This window comes from Aythya ferina (genome assembly GCF_964211825.1).
Source record: "Aythya ferina genome assembly, chromosome: Z".
Classification (NCBI taxonomy): Eukaryota; Metazoa; Chordata; class Aves; order Anseriformes; family Anatidae; genus Aythya; species Aythya ferina.
Genome location: NC_140299.1, coordinates 13,947,143 through 13,973,462, shown reverse-complemented (window position 1 = coordinate 13,973,462; position 26,320 = coordinate 13,947,143). Strand labels below are relative to the sequence as shown.

Here is a 26,320-nt window from a genome sequence, read left to right as displayed (position 1 = left end):
CTCCTCTTGGTAATAAATAACAAACAGAACAAATAAAGAATTTGCAAATTCAGTTTCAGGATTTCTTTCCTGCTCAGACACAAAATGAGAAGCATGCATGTTATCCTGCAGCTAATATTCATATTATGCAGTTTAGAGGTGTCTGCCTCACTTTCGGGAGAAAGCAGAAGGTAAGAGTCCTCAGTTTTCTATAGTTGCCTGTGCTATTCTTTTTCTCCAACATAGCATAAGCCACCAATGTGAACATTTCTACTGGCAGCTTGCTTATATATTTGGTGAACACAGGAACTTCTTTCCTTGAAGTTGTTGTTTTGTTGTTGTTGTTGTTTTTTCTTCAAGAAGTAAATCAAAATGGTTTATTCACTTCACTTATTTTGCCATCAATTACACTGATAGCTGTTGAAGCTGTATTCTTACTCTTATATTCTTATAGCAAGGCTGGAGCTCAAGCAGCTTTTTTCCGTTACATGCTGAGTGTGAAAATATAATAGAATCTCAATCATTATATTTCTGAAGATGCACAATTTTATACTGATAGTACTTATATTAGTATCTCAAGTCTCCTAGACTGTATATCTCTAATTTGGATAGCCTTCGGTTTTCAGTATATGCATCGCTAGAAGGAGGAGGACTACAGGCTCAGTCTCTATTAAAACATCATTTGAAAACTGAATAACTACACAACCAGAAACAGCTCTGACTGGTCTATATCTCACTTATGAGAATAGACAGTACTAAGTGGTATAAGAATGTAAGTCTTAATAGCCAAATGCACATTACGAATGAATCAGGGTCTGCCTGCATTAAGACTTATATTGTGGTATGTGAAGTGTTTTGTGATGGCATGAATGCTGTATTAAAAAAAAAAAAAAAAAAAAAAAAAAAAAAAAAAAGTTGCTTCTTGCATGAGTGTCTAGGCCTGAGGCTGGATACTGCTATTGATGTTTGAAATAGCCAAACTGACTTTGAAAAAAGAGCCTTCAAAACCATAAGTCTTTATGTTTCTCCCTTTCCTTGTTTTTGGTAATGGTTAATTGGGCATCCAGATCTAACTAGAACATAGCTTTGATATATTCATTTATCAATAATCCAGCTAGAATATAAGACTTCTGAAGCAGGCAACGTGGGCCAGACCCTCGTAGCCAATGGCACTAGCAGCTGCAGTTGTATCATAGAACATCCCAAGGATCATCAAGTCCAGCTCCTAGCACCACGCAGGTCTACCCAAAAACTCAGACCATTTGACTAAGAGCACAGTCCAAATGCTTCTTAAACTCTGACAGGTTTGGTGCTGTGACTATGTCCCTGGGGAACCGTTTAAGTTCATTGCCATGTAATGCTATCATGCCTTCAATTACAGGGAAGCGATGACTTCTTTGTTGGTCTGTTTTATCTATCAGACCAACCCTCTTTCTCAAGTCATCAGTTTTTTAAATGATGGACTGAATAGCTCTGTATTTTGATGTATGGATCAATAACAAATCACCAAGGCTGGTTGGCTTGAAGCTGCCAATAAAGTAGTTTGCAATCTAAGACAGGTGAAAGCAATTTTTGTGTACTGATTGTGAAACGCCTTTTTCTTTCAAAAGATCATTCTTCCATTCCTCAAACCTTCCCAGTGATGGATAGCACAGAAAGTATTTTGGTTTCCGTACTTGTCTCTAAAATTCTTGCTCTGATTTACCACCTTCAGTGACACTCTTAGAAACTGAAATGCTTTCTTTTCTTTGATATTTAAATTGCGTGCCTCAACATCTCCTGTTTCAGCATGACTTTTCTGTAACACTTTCTCCCTGGGTTTAATTGTAGAATCATTCAGGTTGGAAAAGAACTCTTAAGATCATGGAGTCCAACCTTTAACCTTGTACTGACAAGTCCACCTCTAATCTTACTGCTAAGTTTTGAATCTACATGTTTCTTGAAAGCCTCCAGGGATGGTGACTCAACCACTTCCCTGGGCAGCCTATTCCAATGCAATACAATTCTTTCAGTAAAGAAATTTCTCTTAATATCCAACCTAAACCTCCCCTGGTGCAACTTGAGGCCATTTCCCCTCATCTTATCACTTGGTGATTGGGAGAAGAACCCTATTCCTGCCTCACTACAACCTCCTTTAAGGCAATTGCAAAGTATAGTAAGGTCTCCTGACCCTTTTTTTCCCTAAGCTAAACAACCCCAGCTCCTTCAACTGTTCCTCATAAGACTTATCCACTTCCATCATTTTTTGAGAATAAAATATGGAAGTGGAAAAACTCAGTTTTCCTCATCTCTGTCTTTCTAAACAATGTTGCTCAATAAAATGCTTTTTCCATGGGTGTCCATTTGAATTTCCAGATCAATATAAATAGGGCTCCATTTCAGAGTTCATGACGTTCACTCACAATGCTTTTTTTTCTGATTTTTTTTTTTTCCTGCTGTAATGTCAATTAGATCCAAAACCTCAAAGCTGGACTTGCAACAAATCCTGTGAAACTTGTGTCCAAATCTGGAAGGGACCAATGTGCATAAGTACTCACGTACTCACTCATACGTACTCACTCAGAATGAATATTCTTGCATAAGTTGCTAGGTTGAGCTTGTTTAAACACCTGCGCTGGCTGAAAGCTCAAAGACCACCATCGCCTCCAGTTTGTGGAAAGACAGTTGAAGGCAAAACTTCAGTTTGCACTGAAAAGTTCAACTTGGCATTTCCTGCCTGTTTTGTTGTTGTTATTATTATTATTATTATTTTTTACTGCAGACTCAAAATAATGTTTTATAAGAAACTTTAATGTAGAATCTAAGGATTCTCACAGCTTGAGTCTGGTCCCTTCTTTAGGTTCTACTCATAGACATTGCTCTTCATAGACCATTCTTAACTTCTGCAAAGGGTTTTGGCTGCATTTTTAATATCATAAATGTTCAGAAATGCATTTCAACATAAAATTCCATAATACCTTAACGCTTGGTTATTGTTAGGAGTAAGATATCCAAGTACTTATAGAAATCCTACTAGGTGTCCCAATGTATATTTAAGGTTTAGTGTCTGTGGGCTCCAACTTCTATTTTTAAGAAAAACTTGTCAACCTTTTCCCCAAAATACTAGTGTAGGTGGTGTTACTCTTTGAGATTTATAGTCTCACATCAGTAAGTACATATAAATGCCATACTCATAGATATAGGGAAGAATAAGATGATTCTTATCCACTTGCTAGAACACTGATTTTCTGTTTCTTTCCTCTGATGATGTCATGCAGAGTTTTGAAAACTATGTAAAAGACAATGCTTTGAAAACCTGCTGTACAATTTTCTACTTAGGAAGTTACAGTAAATTTTAGTATAGCTGAAATATTTGTAAAGATGAGCTAATTGCAGGCAATGAAATTGGTTTTGAAGGTGTTGGATGGCAGCTGGGCTATATCAAACTTAAAATATCTTATGACTTCTCAGAAATTCATAGAACTGTAGAGTTATGGAAAAGTCTAGCATAGAAGGGACCTCTGAAGAGCTGGTACAAATATTCACTTGAAAGCAGGGCCTTGGTTTGGGTTATCTAGGGCACCTGACAAGCATTCTTTAATATTGTCAGTGAGAGACATTCTACCTTTTTCCTGGAGAATCTATTCTAATATTTAATTGTTCTCTTGGTAAAGATTTTTTGTATTCAGACAGCACTTATCCTGAGGCAACTTGTGCATGTTGCATCCAACTTCTACCTTCTAGGAATTTACCCCTTCTATAGAATTTTCTGTGAGATGAGATATACATATATATTTTTTTCCTTTTCTTTCCTTCCTAATTTGAGTTATAAATCCATTCTTAATGTCGCACAAAGTAAGTGTGACTGCAGTGCAGCTTAAGGTGGAATTATTTCAAATAGGTTACCTAGACTGAAATGTTTGTCTCAAATATGTAAGCATGCATACTTAGTCAATCTTTGAAGTACATGCACCTTCCAAAAAGCTTAGGGATCTGTAAACCCCAACAGCACTGGAAAAATAAAGTTCAACCACTAATTAACAACATAAAAGTAAAATAAAAGGTTCAGATTAAGAGTACAGTGATTGATCTAATCTAATTGCTGAATCAGAGTAGAGACAGGGAAAAAAAAAAAAAAAAAAAAAAAAGTCTGTTTCTGGTAGTGGCCATTAGAGTATGCTCCAAGAAAAAGTAGCAAGAACAAAGCAAGTATTCAATGTCATTTCCCAAGCTCTCAACCCTTTCAGATGCCAACAACAGATTATTAGTTTAGATGTTATTGATTTTGATTTAGAGTCCAGCACAAAGTTAGTGAAAGGGAATTACATATAAAATTGACTTTTCACAAGGTTGGATGCACATTCTGTGCTAGCTACACCAATTCCTGGTGCTTGGTACACAAAATAGCTTCACACTTCCCTACCAGATTTTGAGAGGTCCATTGCATTTCCATTGCATGGAAAGGATTTTTAACTCTCTGCTTATCTCATTGCTACTACCCAGAGATATTGGGCATATGGATGCTTTTTGCTGTCTCCTTTTTTTAGAGTCTCACCTGTTAAAAGCAACATCCTCTGTCTGGGGTCCATATATTGCAGGCCTTGGGTTAAGGTTAAGAGGCTTCTGGGAAAAGTTGTTTAGGATCCACAGGCAGGACAGTGGGAGTGTGTGTTATGAATACTACCAGCAGCAGCTGCAGCGCCTGTTTACTGCTGGTGTGTGTGACAGTGGAAAGTTTGAGGTATCAGAGCTAATATGGGTGAGCTGAGTGTACGTATGAAGAGTTGCACAACTACCCAGTGGCAACCAAGCTACTTAAGATTCAATGACTGGAACAAAACATAGGTCTACTTAGTGTCTCACTAACAGTTTATTATGTATGTAACCTGAACATACAATATATAGCACTCCAAAGCTGAACTGACTGATGTATCTTCCTTGTCCAAACAACAGATTTCTCAATTTTGTGGAATCAGGTTACATTTGTTTGGTTTCTTCATGTATTTGTATAAGGGAGGGAGGTCAAAGAGTGGAGGGCAATGCACTACCTGCAACGAAAGCTCATACATCACACTGCAGGAGCTGCAGATCTGCCAACCAGCTGGGACCTGCAAAAAAAAGGGGGCCCACTGTAGAACAGAGGGAGCAGCATTGATGTGGAGAGGTGCAGAGATAGAATTGCCTTGCAGTGGATGAATACTCAGCATTTAAATGTCAAAACTGGTGTAAATGATAAAGAGTAAAAGTTAGGTATCTATACCCCATCATTCTTTTGCTTTCAGCACTACTACCTGTGAGGTTAAGGTCAGCAGTAAACTACTGGATTTGTTTTTCAGAACAGAAGGGTCATTCTACAGGGCATCAGTTTTTTAATGTCTAGCTGTAGGCACTTTCAAGAAACTCAGTTTCTATCAAGTGACGGCCCTTCACTTACTGAAAGCCAGAAATGTTTTAGTATTTAAAACTGGGCACTAAAATGAAGAGTCACTCCAGAAAATGAAAGCCTTTGGCTGAAATTTAACTGGCAAAGTATTCAACTCAGCAAGCTGAAGAATACTTAGATAACTAAACATTTGTCTGCTTTTTCCAACTACGTAAGTTAGACAGTTAACAAGTAATACTTTTATTTATGAGCCTTCTTTTAACTCAGGAAAATATTTAAACATTTATTTATGCTTAGGGCAACCCCACACAGTTAATAAGTTGAGAAATTAGAAATATATATTGAAGTACTATACCAATTTCACAGAATTACAGAATCATCTAGGTTGGAAGAGACCTCCAAGATTACCCAGTCCAGCCTCTGACCTAACACTAATAAGTCCTCCACTAAACTGCATCACTAAGCTCTACATCTAAACGTCTTTTAAAGACCTCCAGGGATGGTGACTCAACCACTTCCCTGGGCAGCCCATTCCAATGCCAAATGTAAAGAAGTTTTTCCTAAAATCCAACCTAAACCTCCCCTGGTGCAACTTCAGCCCATTCCCCCTCCTCCTGTCACCAGGCACGTGGGAGAATAGACCAACCCCCACCTCGCTACAGCCTCCTTTAAGCTACCTGTAGAGTGCACCCCTGAGCTTCCTTTTCTCCAGGCTGAACAAGCCCAGCTCCCTCAGCCACTCCTCATAAGACTTGTTCTCCACACCCCTCACCAGCTTCGTTGCTCTTCTCTGGACTCGTTCAAGCACCTCCATGTCCTTCTTGTAGTGAGGGGCCCAAAACTGAACACACTACTTGAGGTGCAGCCTCACCAAAGCCAAGTACAGGGGGGACAATCACTTTCCTAGCCCTGCTGGCTGCACTGCTTCTTATACAAGCCAGGCTGCTGTTGGCCTTCTTGGCCACCTGAGCACACTGCTGGCTCATATTCAGCCGACTATCCACCAATATTTTCAGGTCCTTCTCCGCCTGGCAGCTTTCCAACCACTCATCTCCCAGCCTGTAGCGCTGCTTGGGGTTGTTCTGCCCCAGGTGCAGGACCCAGCACTTGGCCTTGTTGAACTTCATGCAGTTGGCCTCAGCCCATCGGTGCAGCCTATCCAGATCCTCCTGCAGAGCTTTCCTACCCTCGAGCAGATCAACACACGCACCTAACTTGGTGTCGCCTGCAAACTTACAGAGGGTGCACTCGATCCCCTCATCCAGATCATCAATAAAGATATTAAAGAGGACTGGCTCCAGTACTGAGCCCTGGGGAATGCCACTAGTGACCGGCCTCCAGCTGGATTTGACTCCATTCACCACAACTCTTTGGGCCTGGCTATCCAGACAGTTTTTAACCTAACGAAGCATACACCAGTCCAAGCCATGAGCAGCCAATTTCTTGAGGAGAATGTTGTGGGGAATGGTGACAAAGGCCTTACTGAAGTTAAGATAGACCACATCCACAGCCTTTCCCTCATCCTCTAAGCACGTCACTTTGTCATAGAAGGAGATCAGGTTCGTCAAGCAGGACCTGCCTTTCATAAACCCATGTTGACTGGGCCTGATCGCCTGGTTGCCCTGCAAGTGCCATGTGATGACCCTCAAGATAATCTGCTCCATGAGCTTCCCTGGCACTGAGGTCAAACTGACAGGCCTATAGTTCCCTGGGTCTGACCTCCGCCCTTCTTGTAGATGGGCGTCACGTTTGCTAGCCACCAGTCAACTGGGACCTCCCCTGATAGCCAAGACTTCTGATAAGTGATGGTAAGCAGCTTGGCCAGCTCCTCCACAAGTTCTCTCAGTACCCTCGGGTGGATCCCATCCAGCCCCATCAACTTGCATACATCCAAGCGCTGTAGCAGGTCGCCAACCATTTCCTGGTGCATCCCCTTCCACCAGCTCAGGGTACTGGGTATCCAGAGAACAACTGCTCTTGCCACTAAAGACTGAGGCAAAGAAGGCATTAAGCACCTCAGCCTTTTCCTTATCTCTTGTAACTAAGTTTCCCCCCTCAACCAGTAAAGGATGGAGATTCTCCTTAGTCCTCCTTTTTGTACTTATGAAGTACTATAACAATTTGAGATGTACTGCTGTGTCTTTGTATTTAGCTTTAAGTATGCAGAGTATATTCACTCTTTGAATAGGGGAACTGCAGATATTCTCTGTGTATTATTGTATGATTCTCTTCAATAGCACAACCCACAAGAAGTATGAGTATGCATAATGATCTAAAAAAGGGGGAAAAAAGCAGGCTGAGTAAATGATATTTTTTAAAGCATAATTTTAAATCAGCAAAGAGCTTAAGGTTAAGCAGTGGTCTATACATTTTGTGTACCAAGAACTGCTATAAAAGTAAAGGAGAAAACAACTTGAAAGTGCTTCCAAAATATCGGTATATGGTTTAAATGCAAATTCAAATGTTATTTTAGTGTACTGTCCTGGAATGTTTTGTTTGACAGCTCTTCAGAAAAAGCTTTCCAGAGGGAGACAAGAGAACTGAATGCTCCATACCCAATAGACTGTAAACTGACCAGCTGGAGTGAGTGGGGGCCCTGTGACCCATGCACCAACCAAAGGGTAAGCTGTAGTTGGAAGTCTTTGTAACAAGGAAAAAAAAAAAAAAAAAAAAAAAAAAAAAAAAAAAAAGTTATCTGTCTGCCTTTTGGTTGTGGGAAAATATCATATTGCAACTTTTCATATTGAATGTTTGTGATTTGATTAAACCCATAATCATTTCAGACCTGAAGCCATAACAGTAAGTAAGACTACATCCAGATGTACAAAACCATTCAAGAGCTGTAATTGAAAAAATTTTGTTGACAGAAAAAATCTTTTATGGCCACGTAAATGTTTCTGTTTCTGTAAAGAGCACCACTTTTTAATAGATTTTCCCTTTTAAAATAAGAAGTAATCTTTTTAGCAAAAACTAAGATTTTTGTTTTCTTAGGGGAGTTCTTATAAGATTACCAAAAAATGAAAGACTTGAAAGCATATAAAATGTGTATGATATTTTTTTTTATTTTTTTTTGGGGGGGGGGAGTGAAAAATATATTTGCTAAGATACTGATTCAATGTTCCTACAAATTTGCAACATAAGCTGTGTCTATGATTTTTCAACCAATAATTTCACCAAAGATGCCTCATTTTGAGAAGTTCTAAGTTCAGTGGAAATTCTGCAGTTCTGGTATGTCTTCTCTTTTGTCTTGAAGCAATATTAAAACTGCTATTTATATTTTAAGTTTCGTTCTAGAAGTATTGAAAGATTTGGCCAGTTTGGTGGAAAATCGTGTGTGGAGACTTTAGGAGATACACAGAACTGTGAAAGTGACCAAGTCTGTCCTGAAGAAATAGAACCAGACTGTGGTGCTGACTTTCAATGCAATTCTGGTAGGTTTTGTTTCCATACCATCATGAGTTGTGCAATAGTTCAGCAAATCACATCTCACGCAGTTCTATGAAGAAGTTCAATCAGTTTGCACTGAAGTCAAAATGCATACACAAAACAGGGTATATGCTTCAATGCTTTTCTATTTGGGGATGATTTTCTGAAGCAGAACATTATTGCTAAGGATTAAAGACAGTCCTGAATGTGTAGATAAGTGGGTTGCAAAGCCATAAGATCAAAAGCAAAAAGATAAAGAATGCTTGAGAAAGGGGTACATTCCTTCCATCTGTCAAAATAATATGCCTCAGATCTAAATTATTTTCCCTTTTTTTTCACTCCATGTTTAAAAGCTATCCACAGACTGTTCTTTCTTCTAGTATTCCCGTTCCATCTGGTATAGAATCCTGTTTTATGAAAAATCACTGGGACAAAGCTAGGACTGAAGGAATTCTAGCAAAATGGATAGGGAGGCATAATGACTAACATGGTATGGTACTGGGGACCAACAAGTCTCTAGATTCAAAGATCTTAATTTATAAAGTAATACAGTCATGGCATATGAATTAGATGAATTCAAGGTTCGTCACAAATGAAAACAGAATAAGTTAATTAAAACTAATCAAAACAGGAAAGGAAAGATGCTAGGTGAATTTTGAGTTCCAAGCTATTGTCAGTATTGTATCTTTCTGTGAAGTCCAAGTAGAGAAAGAAAAATTAAAAAGCATGTATTTAATTATTAGTTCAAAGCCATTGTGTGACATTTACAGGTGAAATAGTTCATATTAACAAACGGTTTTATTACTATTATTATCTTAGGGCTAAATTTATTCAAATCTTTAAATTCTATAAGAAAAAAAAATCAATCTGTGTATAAACTGTGATATCTGACATCAGCAGAATTAGTTTTTCACTGTTGCATTAGAATATCAATCATTATAATTCATGTTCTCCAAATAGTAACAATTTAAATAATTAAGAAATAATTCTTTGCTGATATTGGAGTAATGTCTTCCTGTATTCTCCTAATACATTAAAAAAATCGAATAATGAAAAATTAATATAGAAATAACCACAAGAAATGATAACTTTCTGCAAATGACAGCAGTTCTCCATCTCAGTAAATTAATAAGCGGATTGAATAGTATGGTGGGGTTTTCTGTTTATTTGTTTTTTAGTGTTTTTTTTTTTCATTCTAAGGAGGAAGAGAGAAAATTCTTTGTGAAACTGGTGAAACTATACAAAAAGAAAAACCTCAATGAAGAATAGGTAGGGGTGTCACTTAATGTCCATCTTGGAAAGAATTGGATTCATTCAATAACTTTTTTTTTTTTTTAATTAGGTCGATGCATAAAGCGACGGCTTGTGTGTAATGTGGATAATGACTGTGGAGATTTTTCTGATGAAGATAACTGTGAATCTGAACCACGATCACCATGCCGTAACCATGATATTGATGTGTCTGAAGTTGGCAGGACTGCAGGGCAAGGGTATGTAATGAAGGGAAAAAGAAAAAAAATAAATGTATTTGACATTGTGAAGAGTCTAGGATTGTCTCCAAAGCCAACTGAAAATGCTGGGACACTGGCATTCCCAAAAGAGGAATCATGGTTTCATTTGTATTCGGAAATGCAACATAGCTTTCAGAAAAACACCTGACTACTTTTGATATTGTGTACTTGGGGAGGATAAATATTTATCCAGACAGTGAATACTAAGTTGATCAATCATTATGTTAATATGCAGACTCATACATAGATATTACATTAGTATTTTTAAAACACATTATTTAAGCATAAAATATATAGGTATATTTTATATTTATATATATATATATCTCTTTTATATATATATATACACATATCTTTTCAAGTGATAATTAATAAGGAATCAGTCATTCCCCATTACTTTACTAACATGAGAATCTAAAAGGGAGAAAAGTTCCCTTGATTATTTTATACTACAGGCTGCCTTACTGCAACAACACTCTGCCTATAGGGTGGGTTTTTTTCATTATTGTTCTTCACTTCCCCAGATCTTGATTCATTTATAGTTTTCCTCATTAATCTAAGTCGAAAATTTATCTTTCTTTTCTCAGACCATACTGTATATATTTAATTTCAAACAGAAAGAAGGTGTGACATACTGTGTGACAAATTGAGTCAAAAGACAGCTATCCAAACAGGAACAGAAGAGGAAAATAAAAGTATACTACAGCACCACCTTGTGTTTAAATGAAAAGGGTGCATCCTGCGTTTCATCTTGCAACAGCATGACTGCACAAGAGCAAAATCTCTGCCTTCGTAGTATGGGGAACTAAGACAGATGGGCCTTTATTATTATTATTATTATTATTTTAGAAGAAGAAGAAGCTACTTTATTATTTCTTTTAAAAACCATTGCTGATGTCTTCCATGAGAAATGTATAGATGCACATCTGCGGTACCCAATGCTGCCAATTTAGATGCACTGATAACCATTTTCTGCAGTTAGTTAGGTACATGTATCAGACATAAACACTGTGCTTCCTGGAAAGATTCGAATCTATGAAGGAGTTAGAAAGCCAATAAGCAACATAGAATCCCCAAATGAGCAGCTGTTTTCAGAAGCAGTTCTTGTACACTGGTAGATAGATGTGTAGAACTACATAGTCAATGTGGTTTCAGGGTTTGCAGTGGTTCAGATTTGCTCTCCAGGGAGTTCTGTTACTCCTCTAAGTCACTCCCTGGGAGAGGAGACAAAGCTAGGAGCAGTTGTATATTCCTTCTACATGAATCTTGTGCATTCTTGATACCAAAGTTCCTAACAGCAAACAAAATAATAATGAGTTATGCAGGGAAAAAAAAAAAAAAAAAATCTATATATATATGTATATATACTATAATCTATACTATAATTTAATGATTCCTCACAAACATGTTGTTCAAGAAGAAATGTTTGTTCTCTCCTTCCATTCCTAAGGTTCTTACTGCATTATCTATCTTTTATTTGTCTGTTTCTTTCTAATATATGACCTTTAAAATAAAGTGCTTTACACATATGTAGTATTTTATCCATTACATGAATGAGAAATTAAGAAAACAAAGGATGAGACAAACTGTCATGGTGGAGCAGGCACCTTGCCCCTATTCATCTCTTACAAAAATTAGGCTTTTCCTTTCATAACACCATTGCTTCCAAACTACATGTGCTGACACCTTCTTTTTTGAAGCATAACCTGTCCTGTATTTCTATTGCAGAATCAATGTTTTAGGGATGCAGCCAATGGCCAGCCCATTTGACAATGAGTTTTTCAATGGTCTTTGTGAAAGGGTTCGTGATGGGAACACACGGACATATTACCGCAAGCCATGGAATGTTGGTGTTCTCAATTATGATGTAAGTCTAATTCTTCTATGCAAGTTAGAATGTTTAAAATGAATGCTGAATCTTGACTTCCTCTCAGAAGGCCTGAAACCTCTTTAAATAAGTTAGCAGCAGCTTTTAAGCCTCATACTGCCAGCAAAGTCCGGAGGGAAACTGGTTATGTTATCATATGCCTTAGCAATTAAACTCAGTTGTTGCAGATAATTTCCCACACGTTTATTGTTGCTCCTGTGTATAGTAAATGAAAGTGTCTCTGGAATGTTTACCATATGGTTGGATGATATGCATAGGAGATGTAAAAAACTGAATACTATACCTAATTTTACTGGATAAAGCAGCAATCAAAACTTTTTCAAGGACACACAAAAGACTGTGATAAAAAGGAAGGCAGAACATTTTGATACTCTGGTGCTCTCTAAGTATCTTAATCAGTGACAAGTTTCTCTCTCCTGTTGTTAAAACAAAACAAAACGAAACAAACAAACAAACAAACAAAAAACTTTCAATGCAATTCTGTTATGTGTTAGTGTATATATATATATATATTTAATTTGTGGGGAAAAAAAATGAAAAATAAATATACACTGCCATTAAGGCATTGTGTTCCTGTTTTCTTCTAAAGATGAGACTTGTTACTTACATCACATCTGTTCTTGGACAGCATCATCTCTCCACTTAATGAGGGCTTTTTTTCCATAGCAGTTTCTGACCACAAATGGAGATAAAAAGATACGGACAGTCTTGGGAGCCTGGGTCTCAGGAGTGGCTGAATATACAAGGAAACTGCATAAAAACTCCCATGAGGTTCTGAGAGAATCAAGATAAATCAAATTACTCTTTTTTACTGAATCCCATTCTCTAGCAGAGTCAAATTATTTAGAGATTTAAATGTGTATTTCCAAGGAAAATTGAAAATTTTCAAGGAGAAAAAAAAAAAAAAAGTTTTGTTTTTTTTTTTTTTCTGTCAGAACATATTTTTCTATTCCTGAATGTCATGAAGCCTTTACTAATACATTCTGTGGAATTATTTTGCTATTCAGATAAAATATCTTCTCTTTTAATTACTCTTTAAGTTCAAAGTCAGTTTGGATACCATATGAAGTAGACAGGTAGCTGCTTCACAGCCCTAATGGTTCTCTGCTCTATTCACATAAGTGCTTGCTTTTTTATAATTTTTTGTTGTTGTTTTTGTTGTTCTTGATAAGTAAATGTGCAAATTCAAAGTGCTACACAGATTTTCCTGTTACTATCTGTTCTGGCTTCTCATATAAGCTTTTCATCTTCTTTTCTAAGACAAAAGCGGGCAAAACCTTCACATCTGAGTTCTATCGTGATCATCTAAAAATGATACGAGAGGTTTACATGGACAAACAAAAAAGCTTCAACATTGGCCTGTCTCTGAAATACACACCTACTTCAGGAAGTAACAAAACTGCAGGAGGAAACTTAAAGTTTTACTATAGCAAGAGTACAAATTTAGGATCTATGTTGACTAGATTCACAGAAAGGGTAAGTTTAATCACGCTTGAGTATTTAATGTAATCATTTTATAAATAGTAAAATTTAAACAGTGTTAGCATAAAAGCAGGAAGAGCCCAGGGACAACAAGAAAGTAAGGGATTTTTGCTGAATGGCAGAAATATTTGTACCTACAAAACTTTCTTCATGGAAATGTAGATGCCTGAAGAATTTTGTCACTTCTAAAAGCCTTTGAGTCAGCATTTTAACATCTTTTAAATGGTCAGCTGTTAAATTCCTTTTATATACCTCCTACTAGGCACTGCTGTTAAGGAGGTCACAGAAGTACTACAGAAAATAATGGGGTTTGGAAGGCATGTGTTTACTTAGAGTCTTAACTGCAACTATTTCACAAGATGTCATGTGGTACAGGCAGCTGCTAGGTCCTAGTTTAGACTATGATATAAAAATATAGAGTGTAATGTATGAGTATATTGGTTAGTAAATACTACAATTAAAATGTATATATGGCTCACATGCCTTGAAAGGATTTTTTTCTTGATAAATTTTCATTTTAAGATGCAAGGGTGGATTTATTTTTTTTTTTTATTGGAGCCTTTCATGCTGACAGTCTGAGAATAACAGAGAAGTGATCCACAATAAGAGAGAGTGTAGTTCTGCTTTAACTATAAACAAAGACTAAACTCCATCTGACCTCAATAGGCATGCAGGAACTAGCTTCTGTTATCTGGCAAGCCATGTGGAATTATTTTTCTGTTATAAAAGTCAGAATCTTTAGATATTGTACCTAAAGAGAAGAACTTGTCATCAAATGGATCATAAAGGGCTTGCTGCAATTAACAAAGGAAGACTTCTGCAAAAGTGCAAGAAATGAAGAAGTCTAAATTTCTTGCCTCTTCCTCAGTGTAGATTGGAGAAGTTTTGTTTCAATTTAACAAGTTCGTGTCCAAAATGCTAGACTGAATACCATGTTTAAAAGGGCTGCAGTTTCTTTATAAGTAAAATAAAACATATTTTCCTGCTGTATTTCATACCAGAATGGTTCTCTCATCTGTTTTCTTCTCCCTGTATTCAGAACCAAACCTTTCTACATGTAAAAGGAAAGATTCAGCTGGGAAGATTCCAAATGCGGAGTCGTGATATCCGTCTCACAGATACTTTCCTTGACGATCTAAATTTTCTGCCTGCTGAATACGATAAGGGGGAATATTTCAAATTCCTAGAAGATTATGGAACTCACTATGCAGCCTCTGGAGCTGTGGGAGGAAAATATGAACTTGTGTATGTTCTGGATAATCATGCTATGTCTCTCTTAGGTATGTGTTTTGTTGGTCTAGCTAGAAGATGCAGATTGGCACCAAGTTTCCAGTCATGAAGAGGTGGATGAGGATAGACTTGTGTATATATAACAGTACTAAGAACAGCACAATTCAATGTGTTCGGCTTGTGGCACACCGGTGGCACTTCAAATTATCCAAGTTCAACAGAGATGAGAGTCTCTGTAACTTATTTGAAATCTGCTTTCTGAGTCTACAACTTAGAAAACAAAATATTAAACAAACCTCTTCAAAATATCACAGTAATTGGTGCTATATGATTCACAAGAGGTCCCCAGTGCTTAGGAAATCTGTCAAAACCTTAAATCTGGTTTGCTTGTCGGTGTATTCATCTGGAACTCTAAGAGTTGGTGATGGCATAAAATAAGGAATAAATTCAAGTACTTCCTAGAAATTGTGCAGACACTTCAAATGCAGTCATCCTCATATTCATTGCATGGAAGAGGAGAAAGCAGAATACAAATAGGAGGAAGAAAGCATAAACATTTCCAACAGCACCGGTAGCACTGAAACTTATCCTCCAATAATATAATCACACTCCTTGAACAGAACAGAACAGAACAGAACAGAACAGAACAGAACAGAACAGAACAGAACAGAACAGAACAGAAAAGTTAGTTGGAAGGGACCACCAAAAATCAAGTCCAACTGCCTCATTACCTCAGGGCTAAACAGAAGTCAAAGCATATTATGAAGGGCATTATCCAAATGCCTCTTGAAAACTGACAGGCATGGGGCATCAACCACCTTGCTAGGAAGCCTCTTCCAGTGTTTGAACACCTCCATGGCAAATAATTTTTTTTCTAATGTCCAGTCTGAACCTCCCATGGAGCAGCGTTGTGCTGTTGGTCACTCTGTCCTTTAATAATCACCTAATTATTTCTGCTTCCAGATATCAGTGTAGAAGATGTGAAGAAATGTCTTGGCTATCAATTTGATGTCAATGTTGAATATGACAAGATTAAGGGCAGTCTTGAAATGTCTGGTGATAAATGCGGAAAGATCAAAATGCAGGATAAATGTAAGTATATCCTTATTTTACATTATGTCTTTTGCTTAAGGAAAGGCAATAACAATTTTTTCTCCTTACAAAAATCAACATAGTTGCTGCTATTTTTTAGGGAAATGACAGATCATGTACCCCAGTAAAGGTAAAGCTGCCATAATTCCACACTCCCAAGCTAGGCTGAGCATGTGTTCCCAGTACACACATGTACAACATATACAACACATCCATAGATATATGCATGGCCAAACTAATCAATATAAATAGAAACACAGCACTCATACAAACACAAACAGCACCAATGGCTTCATCCTGTTCCCCTCACTATTGGATCAGTACAGAGGTCAGTCAATGGAAATATCACAGAATCACAGAAGGGTTGAGGTTGTAAAGGACCTCTGGAGGTCACCTGGTGTGAAACCCCCTGCTCAAGCAGGGCCAACTAGAGCAGGTTACCCAGGACCATGTCCAGATGGGATATGAAGACCTCCATGACTCTTTGGGCATTCCACCACCTCTCTGGGCATCCTTTGCTCAGTCGCCCTCACAGGAAAAAAAAGTGTTTCCACATGCACACAAGGAACCGTCTGTGTTTCAGTTTGTGTCCTTTGCCTCTTGCCCTGTCACTGGGTACCACTGCGAAGAGCCTGGTACCACTTTTTTTACAGACTCCCTTCAGATACTAGTACACTGTGATGAGATCCCCCTGAGCCTTCTCTTCTCCAGACTGAACAGTCCTAACTCTCTCAGTCTTTCCTCATAATAGAGATGCTTCATGTCTGTGGCATTTCATTGGACTCCAGTGGTTCCACCTCTCTCTTGTACCGTTGAGCCCAGAATTGGAAACTACTCCGGAAGTGAACTTAAAGGCACCTGAAGAGAGGGCAAAGTTCACTTCCTGCAACCTGCTGGCAAAGCTCTTCCTTATGCGGTGCAGGATACCACTAGTCTTGTTTGCCACAAGGGCACACTGTTTGCTCATGTTCAACTTGGTGTCTGCCAGGATCCCCAGCGCCTTTTCTGTAAAACTTTTTTCCAGGCAGTTGGCCCCCAGCACACATAGGTGGATGGGGTTGTTCCTGCCCAGGTGCAGGACTCTGCACTTCCCTTTATGGAACTTGTACATATACACAGCAGCACAACCTTCGGGTCTATCAGCCCCTCCTCAATATATATATATATAGACTATATAGGTACCTCCAGCAGCTGACCTTCGACATTTAAATGATGCAGTAAATGTTCCCTATCTGTTTTGTTCACCCTGTTTTTGGCACCTGGATATACAATACTCCAAGGCCCACACGTCCACTTACGTTACTGGTAGGGATCAGCAGACCAACGATGCATATCAGCACACAGACATGCCACACACACTATGGGTGACTCCAGTAATCGGCCTTAAATGCTTAGTCTACCCAGCAATTGTCTCTTGAATCCTCATCTCCAATTGCTTCCAATGGAGACACACATGCACACACATGCAGACAGGTCATTTGCAATTAAATTAGGAAACCCAATATCTGGTTATGACCTCCATAATGTCTCTCATTTTGCTCTGTGCCTTTCTTTCCTTTCAGATATTGGGTTTTCTAATTTAATTGCAAAACAGATTTCATCCTACGAAATAGGTATGAGCAAAGAAATATGGAATTCCACCATGATTAGTGGGTGAAGGGTTCCTCTCTCAATTATCATTTTACAAAGGTGGACTGGTTGTGCTAGAAGGACAACCATTCATCAGGAAGTATGGACATTAAACTTTATTCTTCATCTTCTTTCTTTCTGCAGTAGAATATAAAGATGATGCTATCATTGATGATGTTATTTCCTTAGTTGATGGAGGGAAGGTTGATTTTTCAGTTAAAATAAAAGAAATGTTACTGCGAAGATCCAAAATGGTTGACGTAGAAGATTACATACAGTGGGCTAAGTCCTTGGTTGATGCACCAGTCGTGATACAGGAACGGGTAAGTTCTCTTCGAATCTGTGCCTCTTAGAATCTGAAAACTTCTGTTGTAAAATGGAGGTGAGTCTCTAAGTTTCATGAACTACCAGATACTTTCTTCATTTTGACAGTTTCTTCAGACGCTTATTCTAGTGATGTGTATATCAGCACTAAAGGATGGTTTCCTTTATTGGTATCAAAAGTATTCAGAACTACAGAAAAGTCTGTTAAAGGTGTGCTTTTTTTTTTTTTTTTTTTTCCTTCCACAGCCTTCTCCAATACATACACTTGTTCCAGTTAAGATAAGAAATTCATATTTAAAGAAACAAAATTTGGAAAGAGCAATTGAGGACTACATTACTGAATATAGTGTGTGCAAATGTGAACCCTGCAAAAACGGAGGCACCCTTGTACTGATAGATGGAGCTTGTACATGCATGTGCTCAAGCTACTTTAAGGGAATTGCTTGTCAGATTCCCAAATCTACAAGAGTTGAAGGTTAGTAAATTCTCCAAGCGGACTAAAACAAGCATAGTTTTTAGAACAATATCCAGGGAAATGGCCTTCACAAGGACATAAGGATGTCATAGCACTCCCTTATTCCTACTCCAGTCAAATCTCATGGGTATAGAGTGTGGATCTTAGTAGAAGTTACTGGTTTCTTTTGATGATAAAAGCACTCTAAGATAGAAGTCTTTGTCCCTATATATCATTATATCTTGAAATTACAATACAAATACATATATCATTGCATCTTGAAATGACAATCCAAATACATTTAAGTAAGTAGGAGGATGGTGGTATGATGGTAAGGACCAAGGCTGTAAGTTGAGGTCAGACAAAAGCAATCTCAACATGTCATAAGCTGTTTTGTCTTCAGTTTCCTGCAAAAGCACTGTTCTTGCTAACACATGACCACATTTCATACTTACTGTGCTAGATTAATATTAGATTGGTCCACAAAGGGGAAGACGGATCTAAATGCAGTTGTATACATGGGGAAAAAATAAATAAATAAATAAATAAATATAAATATAAATATAAATATAAATATAAATATAATAATAATAATAATAATAATAATAATAATAATAATAATAATGTGCAGTAAATTCAGTACCTGTAGTGGAGACTTTGAAGTACAGATACCTTAGAACTTGATATTCATGCAGTTTCCTAGGGTGACAAAAATGCTGAAACATCTGGGCCCTTGAACAGTGCTACTGACAAGGGCATTTTCAAAAGCCAAATCTGCATAGCTGGGATATATGCTAGAGGGTGGAATGATGAAGATATTAAAGAGGGGCCGGTCCTCTTTAATATCTTCATCGATGATCTGGACGAGGGCATTGAGTGCCCCCTCAGTAAGTTTGCAGATGACACCAAGTTAGGTGCGTGTGTCGATCTGCTTGAGGGTAGGAAAGCTCTGCAGGAGGATCTGGATAGGCTGCACCGATGGGCTGAGGTCAACTGCATGAAGTTCAACAAGGCCAAGTGCCGGGTCCTGCACCTGGGGCGCAACAAGCCCAAGCAGAGCTACAGGCTGGGAGAGGAATGGTTGGAGAGCTGCCAGGCAGAGAAGGACCTGGGAGTGATGGTGGATAGTCGGCTGAATATGAGCCAGCAGTGTGCTCAGGTGGCCAAGAAGGCCAACAGCAGCCTGGCTTGTATCAGGAACAGTGTGACCAGCAGGGCTAGGGAGGTGATCGTCCCCCTGTACTCAGCTCTGGTGAGGCTGCACCTCGTGTACTGTGTTCAGTTTTGGGCCCCTCGCTACAAGAAGGACATGGAGATGCTTGAGCGGGTTCAGAGAAGGGCGACGAAGCTGGTGAGGGGCCTGGAGAACAAGTCCTACGAGGAGCGGCTGAGGGAGCTGGGCTTGTTCAGCCTGGAGAAGAGGAGGCTCAGGGGTGACCTTATCGCTCTCTATAGGTACCTCAAGGGAGGCTGTAGCGAGGTGGGGGTTGGTTTCTTCTCCCACGTGCCTGGTGACAGGACGAGGGGGAACGGGCTTAAGTTGAGCCAGGGGAGTTTTAGGTTAGATGTTAGGAAGAACTTCTTTACTGAAAGGGTTGTGAGGCATTGGAACAGGCTGCCCAGGGAAGTGGTGGAGTCACCATCCCTGGAAGTCTTCAAAAGACGTTTAGATGTAGAGCTTAGGGATATGGTTTAGTGGGGACTGTTAGCGTTAGGTCAGAGGTTGGACTCGATGATCTTGAGGTCTCTTCCAACCTAGAAATTCTGTGATTCTGTGATTCTGTGATGATCTTCAGAGTCACCATAACTGCAAAAATCAGAATTAAATCATGGACCACTTTGTGAACCCTCAGAAGTGCTAGGTAAAAATCTCTAATTAATGATCTTTCTGTCACTGCACAGCAGACAGAAAAATATTGGACTAATCCTAGTATGATGTCTTAATACCAGCTGTCACTGATGGAGGCTGGAGCTGTTGGAGTACCTGGTCCACCTGCATCAATGGTGAAAGCACTCGAACTCGCCAGTGTAATAATCCTACACCACAAGATGGAGGCAGACCATGCCAAGGAGAAGCCATTGAAAAACGTCCCTGTTGAGAAGAAAATGTTCCAAATCAGGTAAGCAGCATCTCTGAAGTACTGTTACTCTGTTACTGCTGTTTTGAGTGGTCAGCCAATATTTGAGACATTTCAGTGAATGCGTAGGCTTATTTGCATGTTTCATTTCAATCTGTGATGGTAGAACTTTTAAAAACAGACACTTGGTAGCTCCAGTTGCTGAATTGTTAGATTTGTCTTTGAATGTCTTGAAGAGAAACATTATATCACAGAAGTATGAGAGTTCTGGAGAAGAAGACTAAAAATCCAGCTCTTGAAATCCAGATTTCACCTCCAGTTAGACTTTACTTTAGAAAACTTAGGTCTTTGGAAGAGAAAAGATATATTTTCTGCACATGATATAAAAAGACAGTTTGGGAGTCTAAATTCTCTTACTTGATAAGTAGTATGCTTAAATCCAACAGTTACTCTTACAGTAATGTTGAAACTTTTCACCTGGAAAAAGTTAGTTTAAGAGAATGTTTAGCAACACAGTTTTGTGAGTACTGTTTCCAATACAATACTGCAAAGAAAATCAAAACATGTAAGCAGGATTTTGAGGGTGTATGCTCTGGTCCACAGAATGGAAAGGTCAATCTCAACTTTCTTCATCTGCTCTGAAGAAGATTTCATGCTGCCTGGAAATGACAATAAGAGTTTACAGGCCCAGGAGGAAGTGTTTGTGTTTTATGCTTAATATGTTACCATAAATTCCCTCTTTTCTTCATGGCCACAAGAAGAAAAGAGGTCACAAAATAGGGAAAGGATTTTGCAAATTTCACCATTGAAACACCTTGATGGTCTTGCAACATGAGTTATACCTGAGCCAAAGATACGTAACAGACCTTTTCTTCCAAGCCAGCTCTTTCACCTTCAACAGAGTTCAGTTAGGTCCACTAATCTACTTGTGAAGCACTCTGAAGAAAGAATAGCCAGCAGAACATGATATCACTTGTGGGCTGTCTAGTCCTAGATCAGACAATTATGAAGTGCTTCCTACAGCAACTCATCTCCATGCTATCAAAGCTACTCATCTCACAAGTTATGTCACAGCTGGAAGAGCAAAAACTGAGAGAATATGATAGAGAGATGTAAAATCCAGGGTAATGTGAGATGGAAGTGTAAGAACTAGGAGACGTTAGATAAAACTGGCAAGTGGCAGATTATAAACAAATTGTAGACTGGTCTTCTACACAGTGGACATACCAAAAGGAAATACACATTTTAGAAACCTTATGAAAAACTAACAGAAGTTTCTCAAACATATAGAAATGACCTTCATTTATGTAGTCTCTGAAGTATCAATTTTTCTGGGATGGGAGAGTGTTCTGGGGAAGTATTTCTATGTGCTTCCCTACTCCTGGGCATACTCCAGGTCTGTGATATTTTTCTATTGTTAGAAACAGGATAACAAAGTTAGCCTTTGGTTGATCCAGTGCAATTGGTCTTGTTTTAAAATCTCATGAGCAGCCTTAATTTTCTTCCTTCAATAAATATATCAACAACATGTCCTTTTCAGTCAGAATAGTAAATATCATGATGATTATACACAATGCATACATATTCAGATATGTTTCCTCCTGTATACTAAAACCTCTTTTTAAAAAACAAAAATAATTTTACTTTGGCTCCCGATAACATCAGACTTGCTGAGAACTCGCTCTTCCAGATGAAGCCAGTGGAAACTGGCTTATAGCTTCCACACTTAAAGCTTCTGCACATCACATGTGATTTGATTTCTTCTTTATTATAATGAGTTTATGTTACAATCATAATTGAGACACAGTGAAATCATGTTCTTGGTGAGCCATAAGGATACTGTTTCACTTAAATATTGACTAATACAAATGTCATAGTTACTATATTCTATCACTTTGTCACTGTTTTTTCCCCCCTTTTTAGAAATGATTAATGGATTCCAAACCAGTTCTACAAATCACAGTTTCCAATAGATAGCCTGCTACCCAAGAGCAACAGAACACCGTGAATTAAAAGCACCTGCACCTTAAATGATTGCTTAGCAAAACAAAGTAATATACCAATAAATATCTTAATGGAGAAGAGCTGATGCAGTGGGTGTTGTCCTTTTTTTTTTTTTGTGTGTGTGTGTCTTCTGCTGTCATTAGAACATGAATCATCTATCATCTATTTGTTAGTTTGTTAGTCGATAGCATAATAGTCCCCCTTTTTATTATTTTCAACAATTATTGGGGGTGAATTCTTTGGGGTGAATGTTTTCAAACTGATTTTCAAGAATTCAAACCCAGCATGAATATCAGAATAATGTATTCGTCAGCCATTTGATGGTATACTGTCAGTAAATAACCTGAGAGAGACTTCAATCTTGACTAGAATGCCCTTTTGCATTTATTTCCACTCCCACATCTTATGTCTAATTCACACCGTGCATCAGAGGTATGTTTAAAGACATGCAGCTTTACTAGAGTTATTATAGTATTTGCTGAAGAGCTTGATATTGTATCTTGTACATGTCAATGTGTTAAAGATTTTTTATGAAATCAGAGGTACATTACAAAGAGGTAGAAGAGTTGGTATAATGCCACCTATATTTTTAGCAAAACTCCCGAAAGAGACAAGAGTGAGGCAATTGTACTACCTATCAGTATCCTGAATAACTTTTGAAACTGGTAGACAACTAAGAAAACTTAAATTAGGTTGTGTGAGGAAGCATAGTTCTCAACGATATAAAGTTCTGGAAGCCTCAAAAAAAAAAAAAAAAAATAAAAATAAAAATAAAAGCTGAGTAAACAAAAGAAAATTAGTGTCCTGGTTGCCTGGTTGTAGAAAAGGCATTAGTGTGAATTCAGCTACTCTACTAGGCACAAGAAGATCCACAGGGATGCAAGATACAAGAAAGTAAATTGTTTTAAAATACTGAAAACTAAGGGATATGAGGGCTGAGTGCTTTGGAAACACAGGAACGGTAGCAACCACAGATCAAGGAGGTAAATCTGTTACATACATGCAGTCCAGGTCTGGAAGAGTCTCCTGGAATCTTCTTTCCCTGCCTGCTGCCCACTACAGGTGGCCCTGAAGACTTTTACTACCAAAACCCCAGGTCCCTACAGTAGAATCACAGAATCACAGAATAGAAGGGGTTGGAAGGGACCTCAAAAGATCATCGGGTCCAACCCCCCTGCCAAAGCAGGTTCCTTAGAGCAGGCTGCCCAGGCAGGCATCCAGACAGGCCTTAAATATCTCCAGAGAAGGAGACTCCACAACCTCCCTGGGCAGCCTGTTTCAGTGCTCCATCATCCTCACCGTGAAGAAATTCTTTCACATGTTGGCGCACAACTACCTGTGCTCTATCTTGTGGCCATTACTCTTTGGCCAACCTCTTTTCAGTGGTTTGCGTGGAACTGGACAAGTCCCTCTGTCTCCCACACCTCAGGTATTTATATACATTGATGAGATCTCCCCTCAGTCTTCTCTTCTGAGGGCTGAACAGACCCAGGTCTCTCAGCCTTTCCTCATAGGGAAGATGCTCCAGGCCCCGTATCAACTTTGTGGCCCTCTGCTGGACTCTTTCCAGGAGATCCCTGTCTTTTTCGTAGCAGGGAGCCCAGAACTGGACACAGTACTCCAGGTGAGGCCTGACCAGGGCAGAGTAGAGGGGGAGGATCAGCTCCCTTGACCTGCTGGGGCCACACTCCTTTTGATGCACGCCAGGATCCCATTGGCCCTCTTGGCCAACAGGGCACACTGCTGACTCATGGTCAACTTGTTGTCCACCAGGATCCCCAGGTCCTTCTCCTCAGAGCTCCTCTCCAGCACGTCATCCCCCAGCCGGTACTGATGCACATGGTTGTTCCTTCCCAGGTGCAGGACTCTACACTTGCTCTTATTAAACCTCATGTGGTTTCTTCCTGCCCATCTCTCCAGCCTGTCCAGGTCTTGCTGAATGGCAGCACAGCCTTCTGGCTTGTCAGCCACTCCTCCCAGCTTTGTGTCATCGGCGTACTTGCTGAGGGCAAACACTGTTCCCTCATCAACATTGTTGATGAAGATGTTGAACAAGACCAGACCCAGCACCGACCCCTGGGGAACACCGCTAGTCACAGGCCTCCAGCCAGACTTTGTGTCACCGATCACCACCCTCTGAGCTCCGCCAGTCAGCCAGTTCTCAACTCACCTTACTGTCCACTCCCCTATCCCACACTTTCTCAGCTTTGCTATCAGGATGTCATGGGAGACAGTATTGAAAGCCTTGTTAAAGTCAAGGTAGATGACATCCAGTGCTCTCCCCTCATCTACCCAGATGGTGATGCCATCATAGAAGGCAACAAGCTTGGTTGAGCATGACTTCCCCTTGGTGAATTCATGCTGACTACTCCTCATAACCTTCTTCTCTTCCAGTTGCCTAGAGATGGCATCCAGAACAAGCTGTTCCAACACCTTTCCAGGGATTGAGGTGAAACTGACTGGCCTGTAGTTTTCTGGATCCTCCTTCTTGCCCTTCTTGAAGACTGGAGTGACATTAGCTATCCCCCAGTCTTCAGGCACCTCTCCTGTTCTTTGGGACCTTTCAAAGGTGATAGAGAAGGTTTCGGTGATCACCTATGCCAGCTCCCTTAGCACTCGTGGATGCATCAAATCAAGACACATGGATTTGTGTGCATTAAGCCCACTCAGATGCTCCTGAACCACATTCTCATCAACCAGAGGGAGCCCTCCATTTCCCAGACCCATTGTCCTCCCACCCGGGTCGAGGAGTCCTTGGGGGGAGTCCTTGAAGCAAAGAATGAAGCAAAGAAAGCATTCAGTATCTCCACCTTCTCGGCATCTCCTGTTGCCAGGACACCCCCCTCGTTCAGCAAGGGACCCACATTATCCCTAGTCTTCCTTTTACTGTTTACATATTTAAAATAAAATAAAATAAAATAAATAAAATAAAATAAAATAAAATAATAAAATAAAATAAAATAAAATAAAATAAAATAAAATAAAATAAAATAAAATAAAATAAAATAAAATAAATAAAATAAAATAAAATAAAATTATTATCTTTTTCTCTTTTGCAAGCCTCATCTCTACGTGGGCTTTAGCCTTCCTTGTTGTGTCCCTGCAGGCCCTGACAACACTTCTATACTCCCCCCAAGAGGACAGGCCCTTTTTCCACATTTCATAGACCTTCCTCTTCCTTTTGATCTTATCAATGAGCTCCTTGCTCATCCATGCAGGTTTACTGCCCACCTACCCCTCTGCCCCCCAATTTCCTACTCTTAGGGACGCACCGATACTGAGCTTGGAAGAAGTGCTGTAAATGTAGCCCAGCTCTCACAAGCACCCTTGCCTTCTAGCAACCTAGCCCATGAGATACTCACAAGGAGGTCCAAGAAGAGATCGAAGCTGGCTCTCCGAAAGTCCAGGGAGGCAATCCTGTCTTACTTCTTCCACCAAGTTCCAGCTTGAACTCCACAAGATAAGAGAATTGAAAAGTGAAACTATACTGAAATGGTAACCAAAGAAAGTGAATCACACCCTGTGCTACAAATGCAGACCAAAAAAAAAGTCTTTCATTGGTTTCGGTCACCATAAACAGTTTCCACACAACCACAGAAATGGAAATACACTTAGTGTTTCCGAGTGCAAGGGTAATATTTTCTTTTTCAATTTGTTTTTTCAAATCTCTTCTCAAAGGTGCGCAATACTGTGCTCAAATAAACAAGCTTGTAGCTGCCACAGTAATTTTCTGTTTTAGAAAATAAATAGTAAGTATGTTAATTGATTCTATAAGTACCTGCAGTGGTATTTGCTATTGTAGCTCTACAGATGTATTGCACTGAAAGTTTAATTGAAAGCCAATGTTTTGGGACTGCAGCA

The 26,320-nt window shown here is 39.1% G+C and overlaps 1 protein-coding gene across 4 annotated transcripts; it reads left to right on the top strand.

Annotated features, from left to right (window-relative positions):
• Positions 1-53: 53 nt before the first annotated feature.
• On the top strand, positions 54-24,971 carry C9 (complement C9). Of its 4 annotated transcripts, none has more exons than XM_084503787.1 (12): positions 54-170; positions 7,845-7,962; positions 8,625-8,772; positions 10,110-10,257; positions 12,007-12,145; positions 13,427-13,642; positions 14,688-14,928; positions 15,842-15,970; positions 17,744-17,922; positions 18,170-18,398; positions 20,328-20,497; positions 22,379-22,539. In XM_084503787.1, exons 1-11 carry the CDS (start codon positions 85-87, stop codon positions 20,474-20,476), a joined length of 1,782 nt encoding a protein of 593 aa, XP_084359913.1. In that variant the 5' UTR covers positions 54-84; the 3' UTR covers positions 20,477-20,497; positions 22,379-22,539. The 4 variants fall into 4 exon arrangements, with proteins under 4 accessions (XP_084359913.1, XP_084359914.1, XP_084359912.1 ...); XM_084503788.1 differs by having other exon boundaries at positions 66-170; positions 7,869-7,962; XM_084503786.1 differs by lacking the exon at positions 22,379-22,539 and adding an exon at positions 24,854-24,971 and having other exon boundaries at positions 67-170; positions 7,815-7,962.
• The last annotated feature ends 1,349 nt before the right edge of the window (positions 24,972-26,320 follow it).